Source organism: Panthera pardus, unplaced genomic scaffold (genome assembly GCF_024362965.1).
Source record: "Panthera pardus isolate Hobbes unplaced genomic scaffold, ASM2436296v1 HiC_scaffold_2, whole genome shotgun sequence".
NCBI classification, from domain to species: domain Eukaryota; kingdom Metazoa; phylum Chordata; class Mammalia; order Carnivora; family Felidae; genus Panthera; species Panthera pardus.
In genome coordinates this window covers 120906715-120929881 of record NW_026526765.1, presented here as the reverse complement: position 1 = coordinate 120929881, position 23167 = coordinate 120906715, and the positions used below count along the sequence as shown (strand labels likewise).

The 23167-nt window shown below is 37.4% G+C and overlaps 1 protein-coding gene across 1 annotated transcript in view; it reads left to right on the top strand.

Moving 5' to 3' along the window:
- NDFIP1 (Nedd4 family interacting protein 1) overlaps positions 1–23167 on the top strand; it is a 56531-nt gene that overhangs the window by 29188 nt on the left and 4176 nt on the right. Inside the window, exons 2-7 of the mRNA XM_019424549.2 lie at positions 2878–2965; positions 7778–7908; positions 12251–12338; positions 13230–13354; positions 15281–15347; positions 18502–18607. Of these exons, the coding sequence (XP_019280094.1) occupies positions 2878–2965; positions 7778–7908; positions 12251–12338; positions 13230–13354; positions 15281–15347; positions 18502–18605 (603 nt within the window). The 3' untranslated portion in view covers positions 18606–18607. The remainder of the gene's footprint in view (positions 1–2877; positions 2966–7777; positions 7909–12250; positions 12339–13229; positions 13355–15280; positions 15348–18501; positions 18608–23167) is intronic.

The window sequence follows — 23167 nt, the reverse complement described above, 5'->3', positions numbered from 1 at the left end:
GGGTTGAGCCTCTGACTTCGGCTCAGATCATGATCTTGCAGTTCATGAGTTTGAGCCCCGTGTCGGGCTCGCTGCTGTCAGCGTGGAGCCTGGTTTGGATCTTCTGTCCCCTCTCCCTCTGCCCTTTCCCCACTTGTGTGCATGATTTCTCTCTCTCTCTCTCTCAAAAACATAAATCATTAAAAAAAAAAGTATTGCAAGTGAACCATGGCCCCAGGAACTCAATTTATGTGTTCTTAAAAAATAGTGTCTCAGGAGGGTGGGTGATGGGTATTGAGGAGGGCACCTTTTGGGATGAGCACTGGGTGTTGTATGGAAACCAATTTGACAATAAATTTCATATATTGGAAAAAAAATAAAATAGATTGTGAAAGATAAAAAAAAATAGTGTCTCAGTGTCATTTTTTTTTCCTTTTCTTTTTTTTTTTTAAATTTGTTTGTGAGATAGAGAGCTTGAGCAGGGGAGGAGCAGAAGGAGAGGGAGAGAGAATTCCAGGGGTGCCTGGGTGGCTCAGACTGACTTTGGCTCAGGTCATGTTCTCAAGATCAATGGGTTCCAGTCCCACATCAGGCTCTGCACTGACATCATGGAGCCTGCTTCAGATTCTCTCTCTCTCTCTCTCTCTCTCTCTCTCTCTCTCCTCTCTCTCTCTGCTCCTTCCCTGGTCTCTCTCTCTCAAGTAAATAAATAAGCTTAACAAAAAAGTGAGAGAGAGAGGGAGAGAGAGAGAATCCCAAGCAGGCTCTGTGCTGTCACCAGGGAGCCTGATGCAGGACTGCATTCCACAAACCTTGAGATCATGATCTGAGCTGAAATTAAGAGTCAGACAGTTAACTGCCTGAGCCACCCAGGTGCTCCCAGGAACTCTATTTAAATAATTTACTGATGGGGGGTGGGGAGGTCCTAGGATCATGTGGCTTATAGCTATAGCTATTTATATTTATATTTATATATAATAAATATATAATAAATATATAGCTATATTTATATTTATATATAAATAGCTATAGCTATTTTGCCCTATATGCTTTCCTTAAAAGGAAAACTCATCTTACATTATCATACAGTTTTTTGGGGAGGGCCTTAAGTTTAACGTTAGAATACTAGGGTTCAAAAAAATGTGCCCAGATGGTAGATGTTGATAATTTGGCACGAGAATTCTTCTGAAATTGAATACATTGCAGTATGTTTAAAAAAGTTTTTATTTATTCATTTTGAGAGAGACAGAGCAAGTGGGGAGGGACAGAGAGAGAGAGAGAGCGAGAATCCCAAGCAGGCTCCTCACTGTCAGCTTGGAGCCTGATGTGGGGCTCGACCCCATGAAACTCAAGACTGTGACCTGAGTTGAAACAAACAGTTGGACGCTTAACCAGCTGAGCCACCCAGGCACTCCTGAATACATTGCAGTATTAATCAGAAGTTTTTTGTTGGCTTCTGATTTTGAACGGCATAGGGGTTGGAGACTGAGATGGTTAGTTAAAATTTAAGAAATTCGGGAGCTCTCCTTCATGTTACCACCAGTCAGGCTCTCTGTTTTCCTGTCTGAATTCAACGTAGAGTTTTTTGTAGCAGTTGGTTTAGAAGGGTGTGTGTTTTGCGAGTGGCTCAGTTGGTTCCCTGTATCATGATGGCCCACAGCAGGACCCAGACCCCTGAGTCAGTTACATCGATAAATATGGTTATTACTTTACAGATGGACTCCCATTCTCAGCCAGTTCATCTTTTTTAAATGAGCTGTATTTTATTGTCACACTATAAGAATTAAATCTAACGTCTTTGTTCTATGAAGATGAGTTTGAGTAGATTGTCCAGACTGGCAATGACAGGAAGACACCCTTTTCATTGTGAGTTATTTGGAGTAACTGGGGCTGTAGATTTGACCGAGAAAGTCTCTGAGATAGGGAAAAGGGAGATTTACTGACAGAGGTTATTTGTAGAATTATGTAGAATTTAATGTTTTCGTAAATGTCTTAATTATTTAAGATTTAATTTCTATGTGCAGACTGAATATAATGGTAAACCTTGGTTTGGTATGATTTAGCTTTGTTTCAACAGATGATTATTGGATTGTTTTTCTAACTTAAAAAATTACACGAGTGGTAAATGTTCATTACCAAAAATTCAGTATACATATAAACAAGAAAAAGGAAAAATTCCCTTATGATTGTATCAGCTAGAGATAAACATTGTAAACTGTAGATGTCTGTCATTCTAACTTTCTTGTCTTCACTTAACTGTCTTTCAAAAGCAAATTATGTTTTGCCTGCTATTTGGTAAATTTTGCTATTTTTCATGTACGGCATAAATACCCATTCAAGCCATCACATTTTATTTTTATGGGTGCTTAGTAATCCTTTGTGAGATGACCTATAATTTATTTAAAAGTCCCCCATGATTGGAATTTAGGTTGTTTCTATGTTTTGCCGCAGTAACATTAATATCTACCCTTTGCCCCTTTATTTCCTTAGGATAAATTCCTGAGAGTAGAGTACTTTGTTTCTTGCTTTAAAAAATATATATATATTTTTAATTTTTTTCAGTGAGAGAGCAAGAAAGAGCACGAGTGGGGAAGGGGCAGAGAGAGAGAGGGAGACAAAGAATCCAAAGCAGGCTCCAGGCTCTGAGCTGACAACACAGAGCTTGATGCGCGGCTCGAACTCACAAGCCGTGAGTGAGATCATGACCTGAACTGAAGTCGGAGGCTCAACTGACTGAGCCACCCAGGCTCCTGAGAGTAGAGTACTTTGTAAAGGATTTGTCCGTTTTAAGATTTTTGAAACACATTGCCAAATAGGTTTCCAGAAAGGCCATTCCAGTTTTCAGTTTCTTCTCTAATTGGCTTTATACTTGGATTAAAATGTGCAATTTTTATTTAGTTGCAGAATGAGGAAGAGCCTGGAGAGCCAGAACAGGCTGTAGGTGACGCTCCTCCACCTTACAGCAGCATCTCTGCAGAGAGTGCAGGTAGGTAACCCGCAAGGTGACTCTTGAACTCATGAAATGCACTTAGCCAGAGACTTGTCCAGTGTGTGTTTGTCTTTGCCTTTGCTTCAGCTTTCCTTAAGAAGTCTTTGACGTTGTTTGTAGTTTGTAGCCGGAAGTGGAAAAAACTCATGTTACTTTTCTGAAAAACACTTAAAACTCCATCTCAGTGTGTCTTTTTTATGGAACTCCATTTCATTCCAATAGGCCCTTCGTAAAAAGGAAGTAGAAATTCACGAACTAGGTGATCACCTGATTTTTTGTTCTTTTTGTAGTTTCCTCATTAATTGTTTTGCTCTTTGTGATTTTAGTGCCTGCGACCTGGAACATAGTACATTTGATTGATTTGTGCTAGTGAATTCTTAATTTAAAAAAAAAAACAAAACCAAAACTAAAAGTCTCTCAGTTCTTTCATAATATTCCTCATAGTTCAAGCCCTCCTTGAATAATCTTTTGTCTTCACATTTTACGCCGGATTATCTATTTAATTTTCACATATATACATAGAAGGGATGGGGAAAAAGAAAGAAAATCTCAACAGTTGAGGACTTTTGGTAGTTTAAAGCTTCCTGATAAGCAGTTCTGCTTTAATTGCTGAAAATGGACCAGTTTTGATGGAACCTCTTCATTTTCTCTAAAAGAGAAATGTGGCATGAAATCGTGCATGGTGCCACCATTGAACCCATCCTACTGCCAGGGTAGATAGGCAAATTGAAGACAGCATTTATCCCAAAGAGCCTCATAATCCTTTTCAATACAGTATTTGGGCAGCTATTGTCAGTTGATGAGGGCTTACTTTGGTTGGTAGTCTCTGGGGCCCTGAGGCTGCTGTTTAATTAAGAAGAACATGGGTCAGAAAGTTTTTTCCCTCTACTCTGGCTTCAAATTTTGAACTCTGTATCCTTGTATTAAAATTCTTTTATTTATAAGCATCTAAAACTAAGAATGCTAACTTCAGGTTTTTGAGGAATTGCAGGGTGTCTCCTTGAATCAAATTAAGATGAAAACACCAAGACTTGGGAAAGAATTGCAAAGCCATGCCGTATTTACTCATTTCTACCCAGACTATAAGTACTAGTTATCCTTTAAATACATCCACTGAAAATTTAACTCATTAATAAGAAATTTGGTTCCTGTTTTTTTAATGATAAAAGTCTTTTATATTTAGCTACCCAGAATTATTAAGAGGTAATTTTTTCCCTGAATATCTGAGTTTGTACTTTCCGTAATTGTAAAAAGTTAGAACCATTTTTGAGACAAATCTTTTTCAAACACTTCCCTCCCTTATTCACTTATATCTCATATTCTTTGTTTACATTTTTTCTTATGATTTAGGGATTGCAACCAGAAACATTATCTGGAAGATATTCTGTTCTATACTATAGTGATGCCTTTGTTCATTGACATTTGTAGAACTTTGATTCAAGAATCAGATTCTCCCTTAGCTGTCAGATGGTATTTCCCATAGCTGTCCTTACAGAAGTCCCTTTAATCTTTCTCTTTTGTTGTTGTTAATCTTGCTGTGGGCCTCAACGGCAAAAAACAAAGCTTCTTGAGATTGGGTATAAAGTAGAGGTAAACTACTTCTAGAATAGAGCCTGAAGAATACTCTTATGAATAAAGTCTTTGGATTTTATAGCATTTCGTCTAACTACACAGAAGCCTTTAAAACAAACAAACAAATAAAATACATAAATAATACATAAAAATAAAATAAAATAAACAACCAAACTTTTAACTTCCTGAGTCTCTACTGAGCTCTTTGAGTTTCAGATGAGTGAAGTTTCAGGGAAATCTTTTTTAGGGATCATAAGTTACTCAAGAACATTAATTTTTTGTGTATGAACTGGGGTTTTCCATTTTGACTTTTTTTTTAAAAAGGAAACCTCTAAAATGGTTTAAATGGCCTTTTCCCCCTTTGTTGTTAAATTAACATTGCTAATTTTTTTTTTAGATAAATGCTATGTGTACCTGTTACTCCATTTATGAGGAAAGTGATGAGAAACAAAATGACACATGCATGTTGGTAGGGAAAAAAAAGAGCACAAGTCATTATTTCGCACACTCTACCTATTTTAATTTGTGATATATAAATTGAACAGTCTAACAAATATTGGTTGTTGTTGTTCTGAATATATTAAATAAACTTGAAAGATTGTCACTAAACTTTTCTTGGTAACTTAAAATGATGTGAGTATGTATATTGATGGATCCCATTACAAAATATTTTGAAATAGGGAAATAAACATGTTGTTAATTTTCTTCAACTTAAGGTGGTAGGTATCAGTTTTATTCATGTATTCAGAATTACTATGGCAGTAGGCTAATTTAAATTGTACATTTCTGTTTGTAATAACTTAGTTTGACTTGATGAGAAATAAAAAGAAATTTAATAGAAGATTATGTAGTGTTTTATAATGTATGTATCACATTAATTATATATGTATATATTACATTAATGTATATATTATAATGTATGTGTGTGCATGTATCTTAAATAGCAATTTTGACATGGAAAAAAACAAGTTCTTTAAATTGGGTTAGGTGGCAGCTTTAGTTTCAATAACACATTTTCCTATATTTTCTTCTAAAAGCTTTAATATTTTATTTTCATATGTAGATTTATATTCCATCTGATATTGTTTTTTTCTGTATAGTGTAAGATAGTGGTCAAGATGAATTTGTTTTTCTGTATGGATCGGCAGTTGGTACAGCACCATTTATTAAAAAGACCATTCTTTCTTCCCTGCCCTACAGTGTCACCTTTGTTGTAAATCAGATGACCATATATGTGTGGATCTCTTTCTGGACTCAGTATTCTAATGTTTATTTATTTTTGAGAGAGAGCGACATAGAGTGAGCAGGGGAGGGGCAGAGAGAGGGAGATACAGAATCCGAAGTGGGCTCCAGGTTCCAAGCTGTCAGCATGGAGCCCGACACAGAGCTTGAACCCATGCATGAACCGTGAGATCGTGACCTGAACCAAAGTTGAATGCTTAACCAACTGAGCCACCCAGGCACCCCTGGACTCATTTTTTTGTTCTTTGGTCTGTTTACTTATCCTTATGCCCATCCCCTACTATTTTAATTGTAGAGCTTTATAATCTTGGTATCTGGTAATGTAGGTCCTTCACACTTAACTGCTCTTCAAGATTGCTTTGGTTTTTCTTGGCCTTTTGCATATATATACATTTTACAATTAAATAGGCTTGTCAGTTTCCATAAACTGTAACAAAAGAAAACAGTAATTCTGCTAGAATTCTAGTTAGAATTGCACTGAATCTGGGATCAGTTTGAAGAGCATTAACATCTTCATAATACTGCTTCCAGTCTGTAAACATGATATATCTCTCCATGTAATTAAGATCTTATTTAATTTCTCTCAGTAGTATTTTGTAGATTTCAACATTGAGTACTTATATGTTTATTACTAGATTTACTTCTCACGTTGTTGTAAAAAATGGTCCATATATAATTTTACTTTCTGTTTGTTGCTGGTATATGGAAATACAATTGATGATTTATATCCATCCAGAGACTTTGCTAAATTCATATATTAATTCTAATAGGCTGTCTGTAGATACTCTTGAATTTTCTGGGTCTATAATCATGTCATCCATGATTAGGGACAGTTATTTCTTCTCTTCTAATACTTCTGTCTTGTATTTCCTTTTCTTGCCATATTATATGAACTAGTAGGATCTTTAAGGTAATGTTTGATAGGAAGTAGTGACAGTAGGCATTTTTGTCTAATTCTAATCTTAGGGGAGAAAGCTTTTAAAAATTTGCAATTAATTATGATATTGACTCTAGGTATTTTGTAGAGACTTATGATCAAATTAAGGAAGTTTTATTCCTAATTTGGTAAGTGTTTTTATTATCAGTAGGTGTTGAATTGTGTAAAACGCTTTTTGTGTCCATGTGAATACAATAGAATTTTTCTTTTTTCTGTTAACGAGGTGAATTGTATTGATTGATGATTTCAGTAATATATTACAGTAAAATTGGAAGTTAATTACAATTAACCAGAAGAAATAGAAGAGAGAAAAATGTTAATCTTGATGAACTATAGGACTTTTTTCAAAATGTTTGTTTTTTTAAAAAAAATGGTGTAGAAATTTAATAGATTTTTAAATACATCTTTTCTAATAAATATTGAGTTCCTTATCATAGAAGTTAATGAGAATGAAGATACATTAAAAAGAGGAAATGAAAGATTTAATTCAGATAAATGATGGCTCTGTAACTGAATTAGTTACCTCAGTTCAGTTACCTGTAACTGAATTAGTTACCTGAACTGATTAGGCACATCATAGAAAACAGTACCTGGTAAAACTAATGGGTAAGAATCAAAGTGCCAGAATAAACTCGTGAGAAATGAATTTTAACTTTTTTATTAAGTTGGTTTTCCTCTTTATAATTGGGAGGAAACTATGGTATAGCTTACAGACACACAGGTGATGTATTTTTGGCTTAAATGTTGTCTTTATGCTACTGTTAGTAATACTGAGTGCCTTTGGTGAACATATCAAGTGACAGTTGAAAAAAGTGTTCCAAGGCATTTGGGAGGGAAGGCAAAGTGATTTCAATGAATCTGCTTAAATAATTAAAAGGTAGATGAATTTAAAAATCATTCTCAATCTCTTATATTCTTATATGAACAGTTTGGTTCAATTATTCTGTATGTACCCTTAGAAGTATGGCTGGTTTTTGTTTTCCAGAGTTAGTAGAAATCATCTTTTTCCTGCGTTTAGCTAATGGTCAGTTAATTATGACTTCCTTTTTATTCTGCAGCATATTTTGACTACAAAGATGAGTCTGGATTTCCAAAGCCTCCGTCTTACAATGTGGCAACAACACTGCCCAGTTATGATGAAGCTGAGAGAACAAAGGCTGAGGCTACTATCCCCTTGGTTCCTGGAAGAGTAAGTCCAAATTACCATGTTACTTGCTGGCTGCTTTATGGGAATTAGGTTCTCTTCATTACCCACTTTTGATTTATTGCTTATGATTGTACTAATTCATAAACGTACAGTTAATTTTTTATTGTTTAAATTTTAGTTAACATACAGTGCAGTGTTGGTTTCACGAGTACAAGTCATTGATTCATCACTAACATACAACACCCTGTGCTCATCGCAGCAAGTGCCGTCCTTAGTACCCATCACCTGTCTAGCCCATCTCCCACCCACCTCCCTCCGTCAACCCATAGTTTGGTCTCTATCATTAAGAGTCTCTTGTAGTTTGTTTCCCTCTTTTTTCCCCCTTCCATGTGTTCATCTCTTTCGTTTCTTAGCTTCCACATATGAGTGAAATCATAAGGTATTTGTCTTTCTCTCATTGACTTATTTTGCTTAGCATAATGCATTCTAGCTCCATCTGTGTCACTGCAAATGGCAAGGTTTCATTCTTTTTGATGGCTGAGTAATATTCCATTGTGTGTATATGTGTGTATACACACACATGCACACATACCACATCTTTAGCCATTCATCAGTCAGTGGACATTTGGGGTCTGTCCATAGGTTGGCTATTGTTGATAATGCTGCTATAAACATTGGGGTGCATGTGCTCCTTTGAATTTGTATTTTTGTATCCTTTGGGTAAATACGTAGGAGTGCAGTTGCTGGATCATAGGGTAGTTCTATTTTTAGTTTCTTGAGAAAGTACAGCTATTTTTTTAAAAAACAAGTACATTTTCTTTTGGGATAACAAACTCTTACCTCTTCCTGAAAATGATGTGGTAAAAGTTACAAATCAGCAAAAAAAAAATCACTAGTCAGGCCAGTTTAAATTTTCCCTGTATCTCTCCTTCCACCACCATTTTCTCAACTTTCCTGCCCTAACTGAAACGTCTTAGAGCAGGGGCTGATTTAGGAAATATACTGACTTTGCCTTGATCTGCACATTTCATATTTTGGCGTTAGGTAGATAGGGAGATTTATGGAGAGAGTAAGTTCATCCTTATAGAATTAAACTTATGAAACTTATAACAGGGCCCCAGCAATTGTCTAGATGAACCTCATGTCACCAGCAGTCCAGACCACTCCTGTGTCTGTGAGGACATAGTGAATTCGGATCCTGTAGGTTGGGTGTGATGAAAGCCAGTGGGAGATTTTAAGGCACTCTTTGTTCTTGATGTCAGATCTGCAAGTGACTAGATGTGATTTCATAAATACTCATCCAGGTTAAAGCTGATGCAGGTAGGGCCTTGGGCCAGTATTGGGAAAATGTAGAGTAGGGGCAGTCAGGGTTCCAGACTCATCCCGAGAGGAAACTAGGTGAACAATAAGAACAAAAACAGAGGTTTAGCCGGGACAGTGCAATGGCATAGGCCCCAGAAGTTCAGGCCTTAGGGTAGAGGACTGTTGACAGACCATACCTACTATGAGGAGTCCGGCTTCTAAAACCACTACTTGATAGAAATAATAGTTCATAAGCCTAGACTAGGCTGATGCCATATGGTAGTGTGTGCTCAGTTCTTGTAGTTTCCAGGGAGAAACTACCAACCTTCAAGGAGTTTATCTAAGGACAAAACAGTCTTCATGTAATACTGGAAGCCAACGACATGCTTGGTATGTACTCAGTTTCTAGTATATTGTTTCCAGTTCTCACAACAACCTTGCAAGATAGAGATTATATTATCCCCATTTTACAGAATTGAGCCCAGAGAAATTAAGTAATTTGCGCAGTCATAATAGCTAATAAGTAGCACAGGTGAGAGTCACACCCAGGTATTCTAGACTCTAAAGTCTTATGTGTATTCTGTAGTTCCCTTAGATTATATGGTAACTGTCCCATGGAAATAGACCAGGAGATTAGTTCTGATTAATAACAGAACTCCTTAGAATACTTTTATTTGACAAGGATACATATTTAGGAACCTGTTAAACGTTATTTAGCAAACATGCATAGACCACTTTTTTTTCTTTTTTTTTTTTTTTTTTTTTTACAATGTGCTATGTATTTTGTAATGGATAGGTAGAAAGTTTTGAATAAGGCAGTACTCCTGCTATACAAGAACTTAAAGACAGCTGGGGAAAAGGCCCCCAAATACCAATATCTAAGCAGCACAGGTGCCGTGAGCATTAAGAACTGTGACTTTTTACTATGTGATTGTGGGGGAAATGGGATTTGAAGTGGATCCTGAGTTTTGATGGATAAGAACATTCCAAAAGGAAAAGTCCAGAAAGCAGACATGAATTTAGCCGGTGTGGGAAAGGGTCTATGAATGTAGTAATTGATTTTGCTTGAGCAAAGAGTTTGTGACCAGACTATAGGCTGTAGAATGTTTTGAATGCTAGGGTGAGGCATGTAGGCTTATGTGTGGGTCACACAGAATCTTTGTGAAAGTTTTTGAGCAGGGATATGATAAGACAAGTATGTGTTTTAGAAACATTAACCCAGCAGCAATTTGTAGGAGGAATGATAGTATAGATACCAAGGACAGGAAGAACAGTTAGAAGGCACCTACAAGGAGCACCTGGGGTGGCTCAATTGGCTAAGCATCAAACTCTTGATTTAGGCTCAGGTCATGTTCTCACAACGAGTTCGAGCCCTGAGTCAGGCTCTGCGCGTACAGTGCAGATTCTCTTTCCCTCTCCATCTGCCCCTCTGCGGCTTGTGCATGTGCTCTGTCTCAAAAGTAAATAAATAAATTTTTTTTTTTTTTAAAAGAAGGCACCTGCAGTATTACTAGAAATTACTTCCCTGTCTTTCTGTAGTATATCTTTGAGTATTTATGCAAAAACAAAACAAAACAAAACAACCCAATTAGTTTCTAATTAGGCAAGGCCTTATTTTTCCTAATATGAAGTCAGAAACTGGGTACTTAGTATTAAAAAAAAAACAAAACAAACACATTCTTGTAAAAATTTCTTCCTTCCTTCCTTCCTTCCTCTTTTGAGAGAGAGAGAGGGTGCAAGTGAGCGAGAGGCAGAGAGAGAGAAGCAGGGTTTACTTGAAGCAAGGCTTGAGCTCACCTAAAGCAGGGCTCACGCTCACCTGATGCAGAACTCGAACTCACAAACCGCAAGATCATGACCTGAGCCAAAGTCAGATGCTTAATCGGCTGAGCCACGCAGGTGCCCCTCCTTTTTTTTTTTTTTTTAACAGTTCATTTATTTTGAGAGAGAAAGCACTAGTGGGAGAGGGGCAGAGAGAGAGGGAGAGGGAGAATTCCAAGCATGTTCCAGTGCTGTCAGCACAGAGCCTGATTCAGGGCTCAAACCCATGAACTGTGAGATCATGACCTGAGCCAAAGTTAGACACTTAACCAACTGAGCATCCAGGTGCCCCTCTTGTAAAAATTTCTAACAGGAGACGAAGTGTGTTAAGTTTGAAATGGAAGCTGCCCCTTACATTTCCGTTTCTCCAGTACACCCTCCCCAGGTGAACCCTAGCTTGTTATGGATTTCCCAGCCTCCTTTCTGTCTGTGTAGGGTGAGTTTGGATTGTCCCTAAGGGTTTTTTTTTCCCTTTTTTTCCTTTTGTGCATTTGAGGAACCTTCATTGGACTGTGTACAAATCTGGCTTTTACTTTTAAGTGTATATTCATATGTGTTTCAGTATTTCAACACATAACATACATCAGTTAAAAAGGTGGGCCACATGGTTAATGGTGGTCAGGGTCCTGTTCCTCCTAGACTTGGAGTAATATGTTTTCAAGTTAGGATGGAAAGGATCCTCTCCGCCAATAAGCTTGGAAGTAAGGTTGTTTCAGACCTTTATGCTAAAGTGAACAAAATGGTTGTAAAGTTGAGCATTGGGCAGCCCCACAGCCTCTTCATGTGTGATCTTGCTATTCTTTTTCTCCCATGTCTTATAAAAATTTGAACTTCTTAATAAGGTCCTGGATTACTAATATCTGGGCCCTCAGCAGGCCCTGGGTTACTGATTCTAGAATGTAAGGCAAATTTAAGCCAAATATGTATTTTTCCTTTAGATATATTTGAGTGAATACTTCTCTTTGAACTTTATAATTTTTGAAGTGTATTCTTAAAGAACTTGGGTTATAAAATGAACAGTTCATTTAGAAAACTATAGAGATAGAAGAAAGATTTGCCTGTTCTCTAATTGTATCTTTTATTAAAAGACAAAATGAAATTTTTAACACATACTGAACCTTAATGCTCATTATTTTGAATTGAGCCAAAGCGGTAAATTTTCTCCTTGGTACTCACTTTTATTCCTTTCCTTATTTTTCTTGATGCCTTTCATTTGCCTACAAATAATTCATCTTGATTTTACCTTTCTCTTTTCATTTAGGATGAAGACTTTGTGGGTCGGGATGACTTTGATGATGCTGACCAGCTGAGGATAGGAAATGATGGGATTTTCATGTTAACTTTTTTCAGTAAGTAAATACACATAGTAGGACCACCTCTCACCAACCAGAGTGCTTTGAAGTATGGCCGTATCTGACTGAATTAAAGTGACTAGTTGAACTAATATTTTAATACATTGTATGCATTTGATGCCTCTTATTGAGATGTTCAGGAACTTAGTATACATTTTTCTTAATATTCCTTCTGTTTGTCTTCTCTTATATCTATAGAAAATATAACTGAAGTAGTTATGGGGATGCTGTATTTTTACATGAGCTAATAAGTAAGCCTCATATTTTAGGTCTGCAAGGATCCTTGGCATTGCTCCTACTCAGACCTGACCTGTAGAGTAGGAATTGAAGACCTTAGTCTGATTGATTTTGCCTTTTTTTTTTTTTTTTTTTTTGCAAGCTTCTATTTTCTGACAGATCAAAGTCAGCCGAATTTTTTTTCCCCTCCTTGATGTTATTTTGCATTTATCTGTTCCTGAGTGTCACTTAGAAGTGAGCAACCATTTTTTTAATTTGCGGTATTAAAAAGATTAGATATAAAGGAAAGGCAGTGCTTTTAGAGGCGATGCTATGTAGCTGTCAAGATTCATAGAAGTAGGACGATGAATAACTTGAATCAGATTATTTTATTTACTGAAGTGTAACACATAAAAGGGCACAAGTCATAAGTATACAGTTTGGTGAATGTTAAGGCATTTTTGAAAGTGAATAGCAATAGATATGTTTTCTTGTTTGCTTTTGGGAGGAAGACAGAATGGATGTAGGAGGTAAGGGAAGTGTTATGGTGGATGGGCTGGGCTTTTATCCTTGGAAAAACCATTTAAGCAAAAGCAAGTGTAGAAGGCACTCTTACCATAATAACAGGACATGTTTGACATGTTTTGTTTTTTTTCTTCTCTGCCTTTACAGTGGCATTCCTCTTTAACTGGATTGGATTTTTCCTGTCTTTTTGTCTGACCACCTCAGCTGCAGGAAGGTATGGGGCCATTTCAGGATTTGGTCTCTCTCTAATTAAGTGGATCCTGATTGTCAGGGTAAGTTGTATACCAGAAAAGATAGACCTTTTGAGAAACAAGAAGTGGAATAAGTTTGAATATTTGACTTTTTTTTTTCATGTGTTGTTGCTTAGCATTATCTCTACATTTAAAACGATTTTAGGTTTGTCTTTATTCTGGCTTCATGAAGTTGAACCTAAATCATTTGCAGTTGGTTCATGCATGCAAGTCTTATACTTAAATCTAGTGAATATTGGTGGCCCCAAGGTATCTATCTTACAGGTTGTTCACAAGTTGCTTTCTCTGCTTTTAATGTTTATAATAGGATAATATGTGTGTTTGTTCTGAAATTAGTTGTTTTTATGACAAAAAGAAAGATAACACTTCTTTGGTGTCTCATTAAAAATAGGCATTCCTCTCACCCTCTCACTAATTCTGCTAAAGTTTTAGTTTATCTTTCTTCTTCCCTCTTTCTTTCACTTTGTTTCTCCCCCCTTCTTCCCTCTCTTCAGAGCTCTCTTCCTCCCCTCCAGGGTTGTTTATCAGTAGCATCAGTGGTTATACCAAAATGTCTGGGAGCTGAAACTGTTTAACAAGTGCTACTCCATTAGGGGACTTTATCTCTACAGTATATTAGAGAGAAATCATCAGTGATCTGGGAGTTATCAGGTAGTCACAATTGTTGAAGTAATTTATACTTAAAAAAAAATCTAGTCTCTTAAAGTATACTGCGATTTCATATAAGTTTATTGCTTTTATAGATAAAATCAATGTATCCATCATAAATTGGCATTATAAACTAATTAATGGGTGTTGACTGACAGCTGGAGTTTTTCAAATTTATTTATTTTAACCAGTTAACATTTTTAGGATTGCAAGTTCCTTTGAGAGTCTGGTAAAAGTTAAGGACTTTTCCCCCAGATGGCTAATATATATTCATCTGAGACAAGCCTTCAGGTTAAGAGCCTGAGTCCTAAAGGGGTTTCTCGTTCCTTCTGTCTTAAATTGTTATTCTATTAGGAAATAAAATGCTATATTTTAACACTGAGACTGTGTTAAATTCTTGGACACTGAAGCCCCCAGTAGAAAACAGAGATAAAATTAGTTACCAATCTTTTTTTTAACTAAAATTTTCAGAGCTGACTAAATTTTAAAACTGAATTGAGTGAATCAACTTGTATCAGGATGGCCTGGTCTGTAACAGAAAACGGGTTCAACATGGCTTAGAAAACCGTGGAGCACATTTATTTCCCATGAAAACAAGCCCTGACGTGGAGGATAGTTAAATCAGGGTGTCATTGACATCATTAGGGACAGTTGCCACTTCTGCTCAGCATGTTAGTACAGCTGCTCCTCCCTCAGGGTGAAAACGGCCATAGCAGTTTCAAGGCATCACAGCAGAAGCACAGCAGTGCTCAGCAGAAGAAAGACAACTGTTTCTTCTCTTGCTTTTCTCTCCACATGCAAGAAGACCTTAGCAGCCCTCAATTCCCTTTGGCCAGAATGTGCCATTATTTGGCAAAGGAGTCGAATTATTGTGTTGTACATGATAAAGCTTGCAAAGTGAAGGCATACCTGGAAGAATAGGAACAAAATAATTGGTTCTGTCACTGGGTAAGCAAAGTCAAAGGGTCATCAAAACGTATTTCTAGAAGGATGAATATTACATGGGCAAAAAAAAAAAAAAAAAAAACCTTTTAAAAAATAAACAGACTTGAGCACTGCAAAACAAGGAGTCTATAAGACAAAATCGTATCTCAAGATTGCCTTTCCATGAAAGGAAACGTGTCTGCATATGTCATAACCATTTCAGGTCAGTAATACATAAAATATTTTCATTTAAAAATTTGCAGGAGCTAAATGATAGCATTAGTATGCAAAAGTCTTGTGTTTTGTGTGCCCTTAAGTTGAAACGTGAAATTGTATTTGCTAAGCTGCTATAAAATTGTTTGCTTTATTTTTCAGTTTTCCACCTATTTCCCTGGATATTTTGATGGTCAGTACTGGCTCTGGTGGGTGTTCCTGGTTTTAGGTAAGTGCTTTTAACGTAGACAAAGGAGAGAAAAGATATTTTTAATTTTAGAAGTAAAATTGCTTTTAGTAAACCCTTATCTTGCTTATGATACAGTAATATATTACCAATAGTAAGTATAATTTGTAAAACATTTCTTAAAGGCTAGGTTGTTGTCACCATTAGAGTAACAAGCAGGTTAATAAAAGGTCTCTCAGTGGTAGGTTTTTCCTAACCCATTCGTATATACTTCTCAGGTTTCCCATGTGACCAGTGGGGCATGCTAATAGGACTTACTTTATAGTTTGCGAGTATTTTTCCCCTTGAGAGTATACATGACAAAAGGGTTCACAAACTTAACCCCAAATTATTTATAGGTATATTTTAACAAATTGAACTAACTACTCAGGCATGTATGTGGCCAATCTTCAGTCAGATCTGTCAGCAAGAAACAAAATGTATAGTCTTACTAGACATAACTTCTGGAAGAATCATTATTGGGTTTCTAGAACTCTTTAGTTCAGTACTGGTGAGAATAAGAATGATTTTGCAATTAAAAGAATATAATATGCTAGGCATTTCAGGTTGTTCATCTTAAGATTATCTTTTTTTACTCTGTATTTAAAAATTTTTTCTTCTAAGACATTTTAAAGCAAAGAAATGAACAGTGGGGTGAATAGTTTTGGCTGCTTCTTTCTTCGTGAAGAAAATATTTATGATACAATAACTGACCACCATCACTGTTGTCATTTCTCTAGAACCATAGCAGGATCATCCCGTTCAAGATAGTATAATTGCCTCGCCCACTTCTATGATACCGCTTTCTCCTGTCTCCTGTTTTGGGCCGCCTTGTTACCTTCTTAATCAAGATCCTTGGTGGCAACGCTACTAATGGGTCTAGTTAGCACAGTGTAGCACCCATGCCCAACAGGTGCTTAATATATTCAGGACCTACCTGCTTTGCCCAAGGTGATAGACCATGCATTGGTGAACCTAAATTTTACTTAGAAAATACAAATCTTATATCACACCATCCCCCACTTCCCCAGTAGCATCATCTATTCTACTAATAGTCTTTGGAATTCTAAGGAAAGATAAATCATAACCCCCCCCCCCCCTTAATCTTAAGGCACTTAATAATAAAAATGACCCATAGAAGAGTTACTTTGGAGGAATAGTTTCTTGGCTTGCTTATTCTTGAAAATGTATCTTTACGAAAAAGGGTGACTTTCCTTTATCCCCCAAGCCTAAATTCAGACAAGTCCTGAATGGACCAAAGGAGAGGCATTAAATATGTATTTTTAGGTTGATTGTTGATAACATAGATAATTTATAGAAACTTAATGAACTGATTTCCTTCCTTTATTAAAGTTTCTTGGGAGAAGAATTTACCATACTTGTAATTAGTCATTCTGTTTATCTTACTGCTTACTAGTAAGCGAAAAAACAGTGACACTTAGGATATAACTTGTGCATTTGGATCCAATGTTTAGATCATTTTGGGAATTTCTCTTGCAGAGAGAACCAATTCTTGGGTGTTTTGTTATTTTGTTTGTTGTTTTGCTAGGAACAAGTCTACACAGAGCTCTCAAGCTGGCACTCAATGAGCTACATCTAGCCTGTAGTTATAATTTGTTCTACAGTTATTTTCAGAGGTTTTTTTTAAAAATTAGTTGCCGTCACTTACAAATCAGGAGTTTCCATATAAAGCGTCTCAATTTTTTTACTTTTCTTAAAAATTGGAATATCTAGCAAAACAGGCCTATATTTCCACCTGGCCCCCACCCTTTGACTGGAGCTGAGTTGTAGGCATCCACTCCATATTAACCACTCATTTCACCAGGATTCCACAACCCAGCACGTGATGGGGTAACCCCTGCTCTCTAGTCACTTACTACTTTTGCTGCCAAACAGAATGGGAATGAGGAGTGCTTGCTGAATGGGTACAGATTTTTTAGGGGTCATAAAAATGTTCTCAAGTTAAGATAATAGTTTTGGTTGTACAGCTTTATATTTCTACTAAAATTAAATAAAGCCAGTGAATGGTATACATTAAATGAGTGAAGCTTATGGTATGTGAATTATATCACCATAAAGGTGTTTTTAAAATGTCTCTTGGGGCGCCTGGGTGGCGCAGTCGGTTAAGCGTCCGACTTCAGCCAGGTCACGATCTCGCGGTCTGTGAGTTCGAGCCCCGCGTCAGGCTCTGGGCTGATGGCTCGGAGCCTGGAGCCTGTTTCTGATTCTGTGTCTCCCTCTCTCTCTGCCCCTCCCCCGTTCATGCTCTGTCTCTCTCTGTCCCAAAAATAAAAAAATAAAAAACGTTGAAAAAAAAAAAAAATTTAAAAAAATAAAATGTCTCTTAAGACTCAGGGAAGAGCTCTGAAGGAGGAAGGTCAGAAGAGAGTGAGCTGTCATTAGAGGGGGCATACCCCCTTCCCGGGGGGAGGAGGGGGTTGGTTGTTACAAGAGGTGAAAACTGAATGTAAATAGCTTTCGGTGTAGACTTAGAAAATCAGCCTCACTCCTTCAGTGCCTGGGAAATAAAGGGCAGAGTGAACCCTACTTGTATATATATTTTTAAGAATAGAGAAATTAAATTTAGAGTTGAGAATGTAAGAATTGCTGTAAAAACAAAAACAAAACGAAACAAAATATAAAAAGAATTGCTGTAATAGGTTAAGGGGATCCTGACACCTAGTGGACAGCATATGTACAGTTGACAGAAAAAAAAAAAAAACCTTGACAAGAGGGATGGGGTTTTTTTTGTTTTTTTTTTGTTTTTTTTTTTTGAGAAAAATATTTTATAACCTGTCTTTTTTGGGGGGCTTAATTATTGAAATACTGTTTTGGAACCCAGAAGGTAAGTTTTCATAATGCCTTTCAGTGAGGTTATCAAATAATAGAGGTTTAGCTCTATCTTATTTTTTATTTCCCTTTTAGACCAATTAGATTCTGAATGTGCAAAAAGACTTTCATTTGGGCTCTCAAGATTATGTCTTCTCAATGAGAAATGGAAAATTTTGTATGGAAATCCTTTGGAAATTGCTCATGTTTTGATAACTTATAGCAGAAAAATGATGAAATAGTGCTATCAATAGGGATATTTCTGTGGGGAGGGTGTACTTAATACAGAAATTATAAATTCATTCTTGATTTTTCTTTTTTAAATCAGGTTTTCTCCTGTTTCTCAGAGGATTTATCAATTATGCAAAAGTTCGGAAGATGCCAGAAACGTTCTCAAATCTCCCTAGGACCAGAGTTCTCTTTATTTATTAAAGGTATTACACAAAACGTTATTCTAGTCCCGGTATAATCATGTGATACATTGCCAGTTTTTCTCCACGATCAGAGTAGAGTATGCCCCCTGTAGTTGGAAATATAGAGAAGGTAAGGAAGCCATAGTCCTTGCCTTTTTGGCAGTTTTTAGTTTAGTTAAGGCGTGTTTTCATTAAAAGCTATTGAAATGGGCAAGTTGGAAAAACTACCATAGGAGAAAACATTATCTCATGTTCTGACAGTATAGAAGAGGCAGGGGTCTTCATAGTCTTTGGGAAGCTAGGATATTTGGCTGTAACTATGGGGTCCAGGATCTTTGAATCCTGAATCCTGAAGCCACTGCTTATTGTACCAGCTCCAGAGGATAGCATTGAAAAGGAGCCTTTTAGGCCTAATCACTTGGCTGTAATTACATAGGTCCCCCAATCCCCAGAGCTCCTATGGGAAGAAACCATTGTCTGCATGAGGAACTCCTTTTGCCTAGGCTACTTACAAGCCCACTAAGGCTTCCATCTCTTAAAATTAGTCAGGAGACTTTCCTGGTGCCCTTCTTCACGTTCACACCCTGACATTACCACTCTGGTGGTAAGGAGGGTCAAACCCAAGGAAAGGAAGGGGAACGGACCTTTACCTCTGCCTAGAAGAGGAGGACTAAGCCCTGCTAAGGCTCCTCTTTGATTCCTATGTGGTTTTCTCCAGAGCTTAGCTCCATCTTCCATCTTTAGCTGCAAAAAGGAAGAGCTTTGGAATCTTGGGAAAGAGTATACCAGAGAGAGTCCTCTCTGGTAACAAGATCTGATAGGACTTCTTGGACTTCACTTTGTTCCTTTAAGTTTGGGATGGGTGGGTTGTGGAGAGGAATCTCAAACCACCCTAGGGGCTAGGTTAGTTGAAGATCAGACAAGGCTTTGGGGCTTTTTTTGTGTGTTTTTTGTTTTTAAAGATTTTATTTTAAAGTAATCTCTACACCCAACATGGGGCTTGAACTCACAACCCTGAAATCAAGAGTCACATGCTCTTCCGACGGGGCTAGCCAGGCACCCCCTGAAGATCAGACAAGGCTTTGTTTTAAAGGGTGTACCAGTTGACATCCATCTTAAGTGATACGCAGAAATTGGATAGGGTGGGGTAGATTTCAGAATCACCTAAAGCAGAGTGAAGAGTGTAACAGAGGCAAGGAAGTATGAAGCTTGCTCAAGGGACAGCAGTTTGATTATAGCATAAAGGAGTGTTGAAGGTCAAGGCTGGCAAAGCCAGCTTGAGACAATGGTTTCAAATATCTTGAGCACTAAGCCCATTTGCAGTGGAACAGTAGAATGCATAGAGCAGCCCTTAAAGTCCAGGGACATGTTGGTTCAATGCAAGCTAACCCTTTGTGAACATTAATTTGTTCTCTATTTGCTGTGGGTAGTCATAGTTAACAAAAGTAATCAGATGCTAAGAGTGGAGTTCTCTGTGTTGAAGATTCATGATAGTATCAGGATGTGTGCGTCTAGAAAAGAAACTACCCACCATAATTAATTTGCCAGGTGATGTGAGACAGCGTTAAAACTTTTTTTTTTTTTTTAATGGTTATTTATTTTTGACAGAGACAGAATGCGAGTGGGTTAGGGGCAGAGAGAGAGGGAGACACAGAAGCAGAAGCAGGCTCCAGGCTCTGAGCTGTCAGCACAGAGCCTGACGTGGGGCTCGAACTCACGAGCTGTGAGATCATGACCTGAGCCGAAGTCAGACGCTCAACTGACTGAGCCACCCAGGCGCCCCAGCATTAAAACTTTTTAAGCAACAGGGATGCCTGGCTGACTCAGTCAGGAGAGCATGCCCCTCCTGATCTTGGGGTCGTGATTTTGAGCCCTGTGTTGGGTGTAGAGATTACTTCAAAACAAAATCTTCTAAAAAATAGGTAAAAGTTTTTAAGAAACAGAATAATATGAGAATTTCTTGAATATGACAAATTGCATTAAGCATTTCATATGTATAATTAAATGTATTTATGTAAATAACAGAAAGTTACAGTGATAGATGAGGTCAGATACCTGCATGGTAGAGTATATTCCTAAGGCATTTCTTACAAAAGTTAAAGCATGCAAAGAACTTAGGCTTGTATTGGTTAAAGTAAATTTCTTCAAGGCAGTTTGTACTTTGATTTGAAAGAAAACTTTGTTCCTTAAGAGTGCCACATGTGCTGGATTTTTTTTCTTTTTTTTTTTTTAAAGAAATAAAACATTTGAAGTAGGTTTTATTGCGTGTTTAAATTTTTTTTTTTTAACGTTTATTTATTTTTGAGACAGAGAGAGACAGAGCATGAATGGGGGAGGGGCAGAGAGAGAGGGAGACACAGAATCGGAAACAGGCTCCAGGCTCTGAGCCATCAGCCCAGAGCCTGACGCGGGGCTTGAACTTCACGGACTGCGAGATCGTGACCTGAGCCGAAGTTGGACGCTTAACCAACTGAGCCACCCAGGCGCCCCATTTATTGCGTGTTTAAAAGTATGTGGCATATCCTGAATTTGAATTAGGTTACAAAGTCTGGACTCAGATGGACGTTGACACTGCTGGCCTAATGCCCTAATGTGTTTTTGTGTCTAGGACATCCTAACTTTAAGAGACTTATCAGATGTTCTGTGTAGTTTTATGAAGTTACTATTGTCCTCTTTTTTCTTTCCTATCCATATCCATATCCATATCCATATCCATATCCATATCCATATCCATATCCATATCCATATAATTGGTAACTATTTCTAAGCCTCACATTTAATTCTTACCTGCCAAAGATTCAAAAGTTAATTCTTTTGGGTTGCCATGGTTCTCCTTACAAAGGGTGCCCAAATCACCCATAGATTTCCCCTAATCCATTGATGCCCATATATCCTGAGGGGACAGACTTCTTTCTCTCTCTCTGTCTCTCTCTGTCTCTCTGTCTCTCTCTTCCCCTTTTAATTCTTTTAAAGTGATCTCTGTTTCCAGTGTGGGGTTCAGATTTACAACCCTGAAGTCAAGAGTTGCATGTTCTACTGACTGAGCCAGACAGGTGCCCCCTTATTTCTCTTTTTTAAGAAATAATAGATTCTATAGGTCTAGGCAAATGGTAGCTTTGAATTTCTGAATGGACCAAGATCACACTTCTATTCTCTTCATTCTTCAGTTAGAAGGAAATTTCAATGTTTATTAGGGGATTGCACACCTTCCTCATCTTGCTTCTAACACATAACCAGTAACAGCCAGGTTCGGAAGAAAGCCTGAACTTCTCAGTTTTCCTGTATTGTTAGAGACTGTATTGAGTGGCTTTTGTTCATAGAAATTGGTATTGTTTTGTTTGGATTTTTAAAACTGTCTGAAATGTTTTATAGGAGTATTCTAAATGTAAAGCAAAGTATGGGATTATGATTTGCAGTAGGCAGTCCTTAGTACTAATGCTGATGGAATTGTGAAGGGACATTCTAGGCCCCTGCGATTCTCTGTATTTTGGGGTCAGAAGCCTTATTGTGCTTTAGGAGTTGTCAGAAACTTAGAGCATCTCCTGGTGAAGGGCATCTTAAGTTTCTTTTCTTTTCTATCTGACTTTGCTAGTCTAGTTGATTTGAAATCATTTCTGACATGCCCAGAGGATTCAGAGCTCTAAATTAGGGGTTTGGAGGCTTAGAGCCGCATTTAGAATTCTAATGACTTCCTTACTAATTGTCAGTATCCCCAGAGTGAATCTGAAAAGCCATAATATCCCATGGGACTGAATTTCCTTTGTCCATTGACAGGGATAAGAACTGTTCATCTAGATCCAAATGTAGAATGTTTCTCTAGTTGAGAGGAAATTTAATTTAGTTTGAAATTGTGCTAGCAAACTATCATGGAAGATGTGAAGATTTTATTTTCTTTCACTGAGACTTCTTAACTTTCTTTGATATATATGTCACTAGTTAAAAGCTAGCTGTAGGCTTACTTTTTGCCAGAAAGACACAGGTAGGTACTTTTTAAAATAGCTTTGCCGTAACAGAAAAATAACTTAATTCCCATGCTGTACTAAGGTATGCCATTTTCTGGAAAAGGGTACAAGAATAGTGACTTTTCTGTTCAGGTGACCCAAAATACAGGACACACAAACAAACAAACCTTGAAATGACCCCAGAAGGCCTCTTTCTAATCAGCCAAAGTAGATGTTACAAAAGCCGAACAGTGAGGCTCATGTACTGCTATCATAGGGGCAGCTCTCAGGTTCCCTTTTGGAGCTCATTTAAGCTTAAAAAGGAAATCTGGTCTCCTGCCCCACAGCAAGAAAAGCCAGAAGGAACTGCTAAATGTAGGCCCGGTGGCCTCAAGAAGTGAGTGACTGTGAGGAAGCAGAAAAACAGAACGTTCCTTCTGTATTGTTTCCAAAGAAACAGATACCTTTCAGAAACCTCTTTATCTGAAATGGTCAAAAATGTTGTGTTCATACTTTTTCTTATTTACCATTTTACTGGAAAATAAATTTTTATGGAGTACCACTTCCTCTGATGCTGCCAAGGAACTGAGGGTTTAGCTGCAGTAGTTGGAATGTGGTAGCACAGTGAACTGGTATCAGA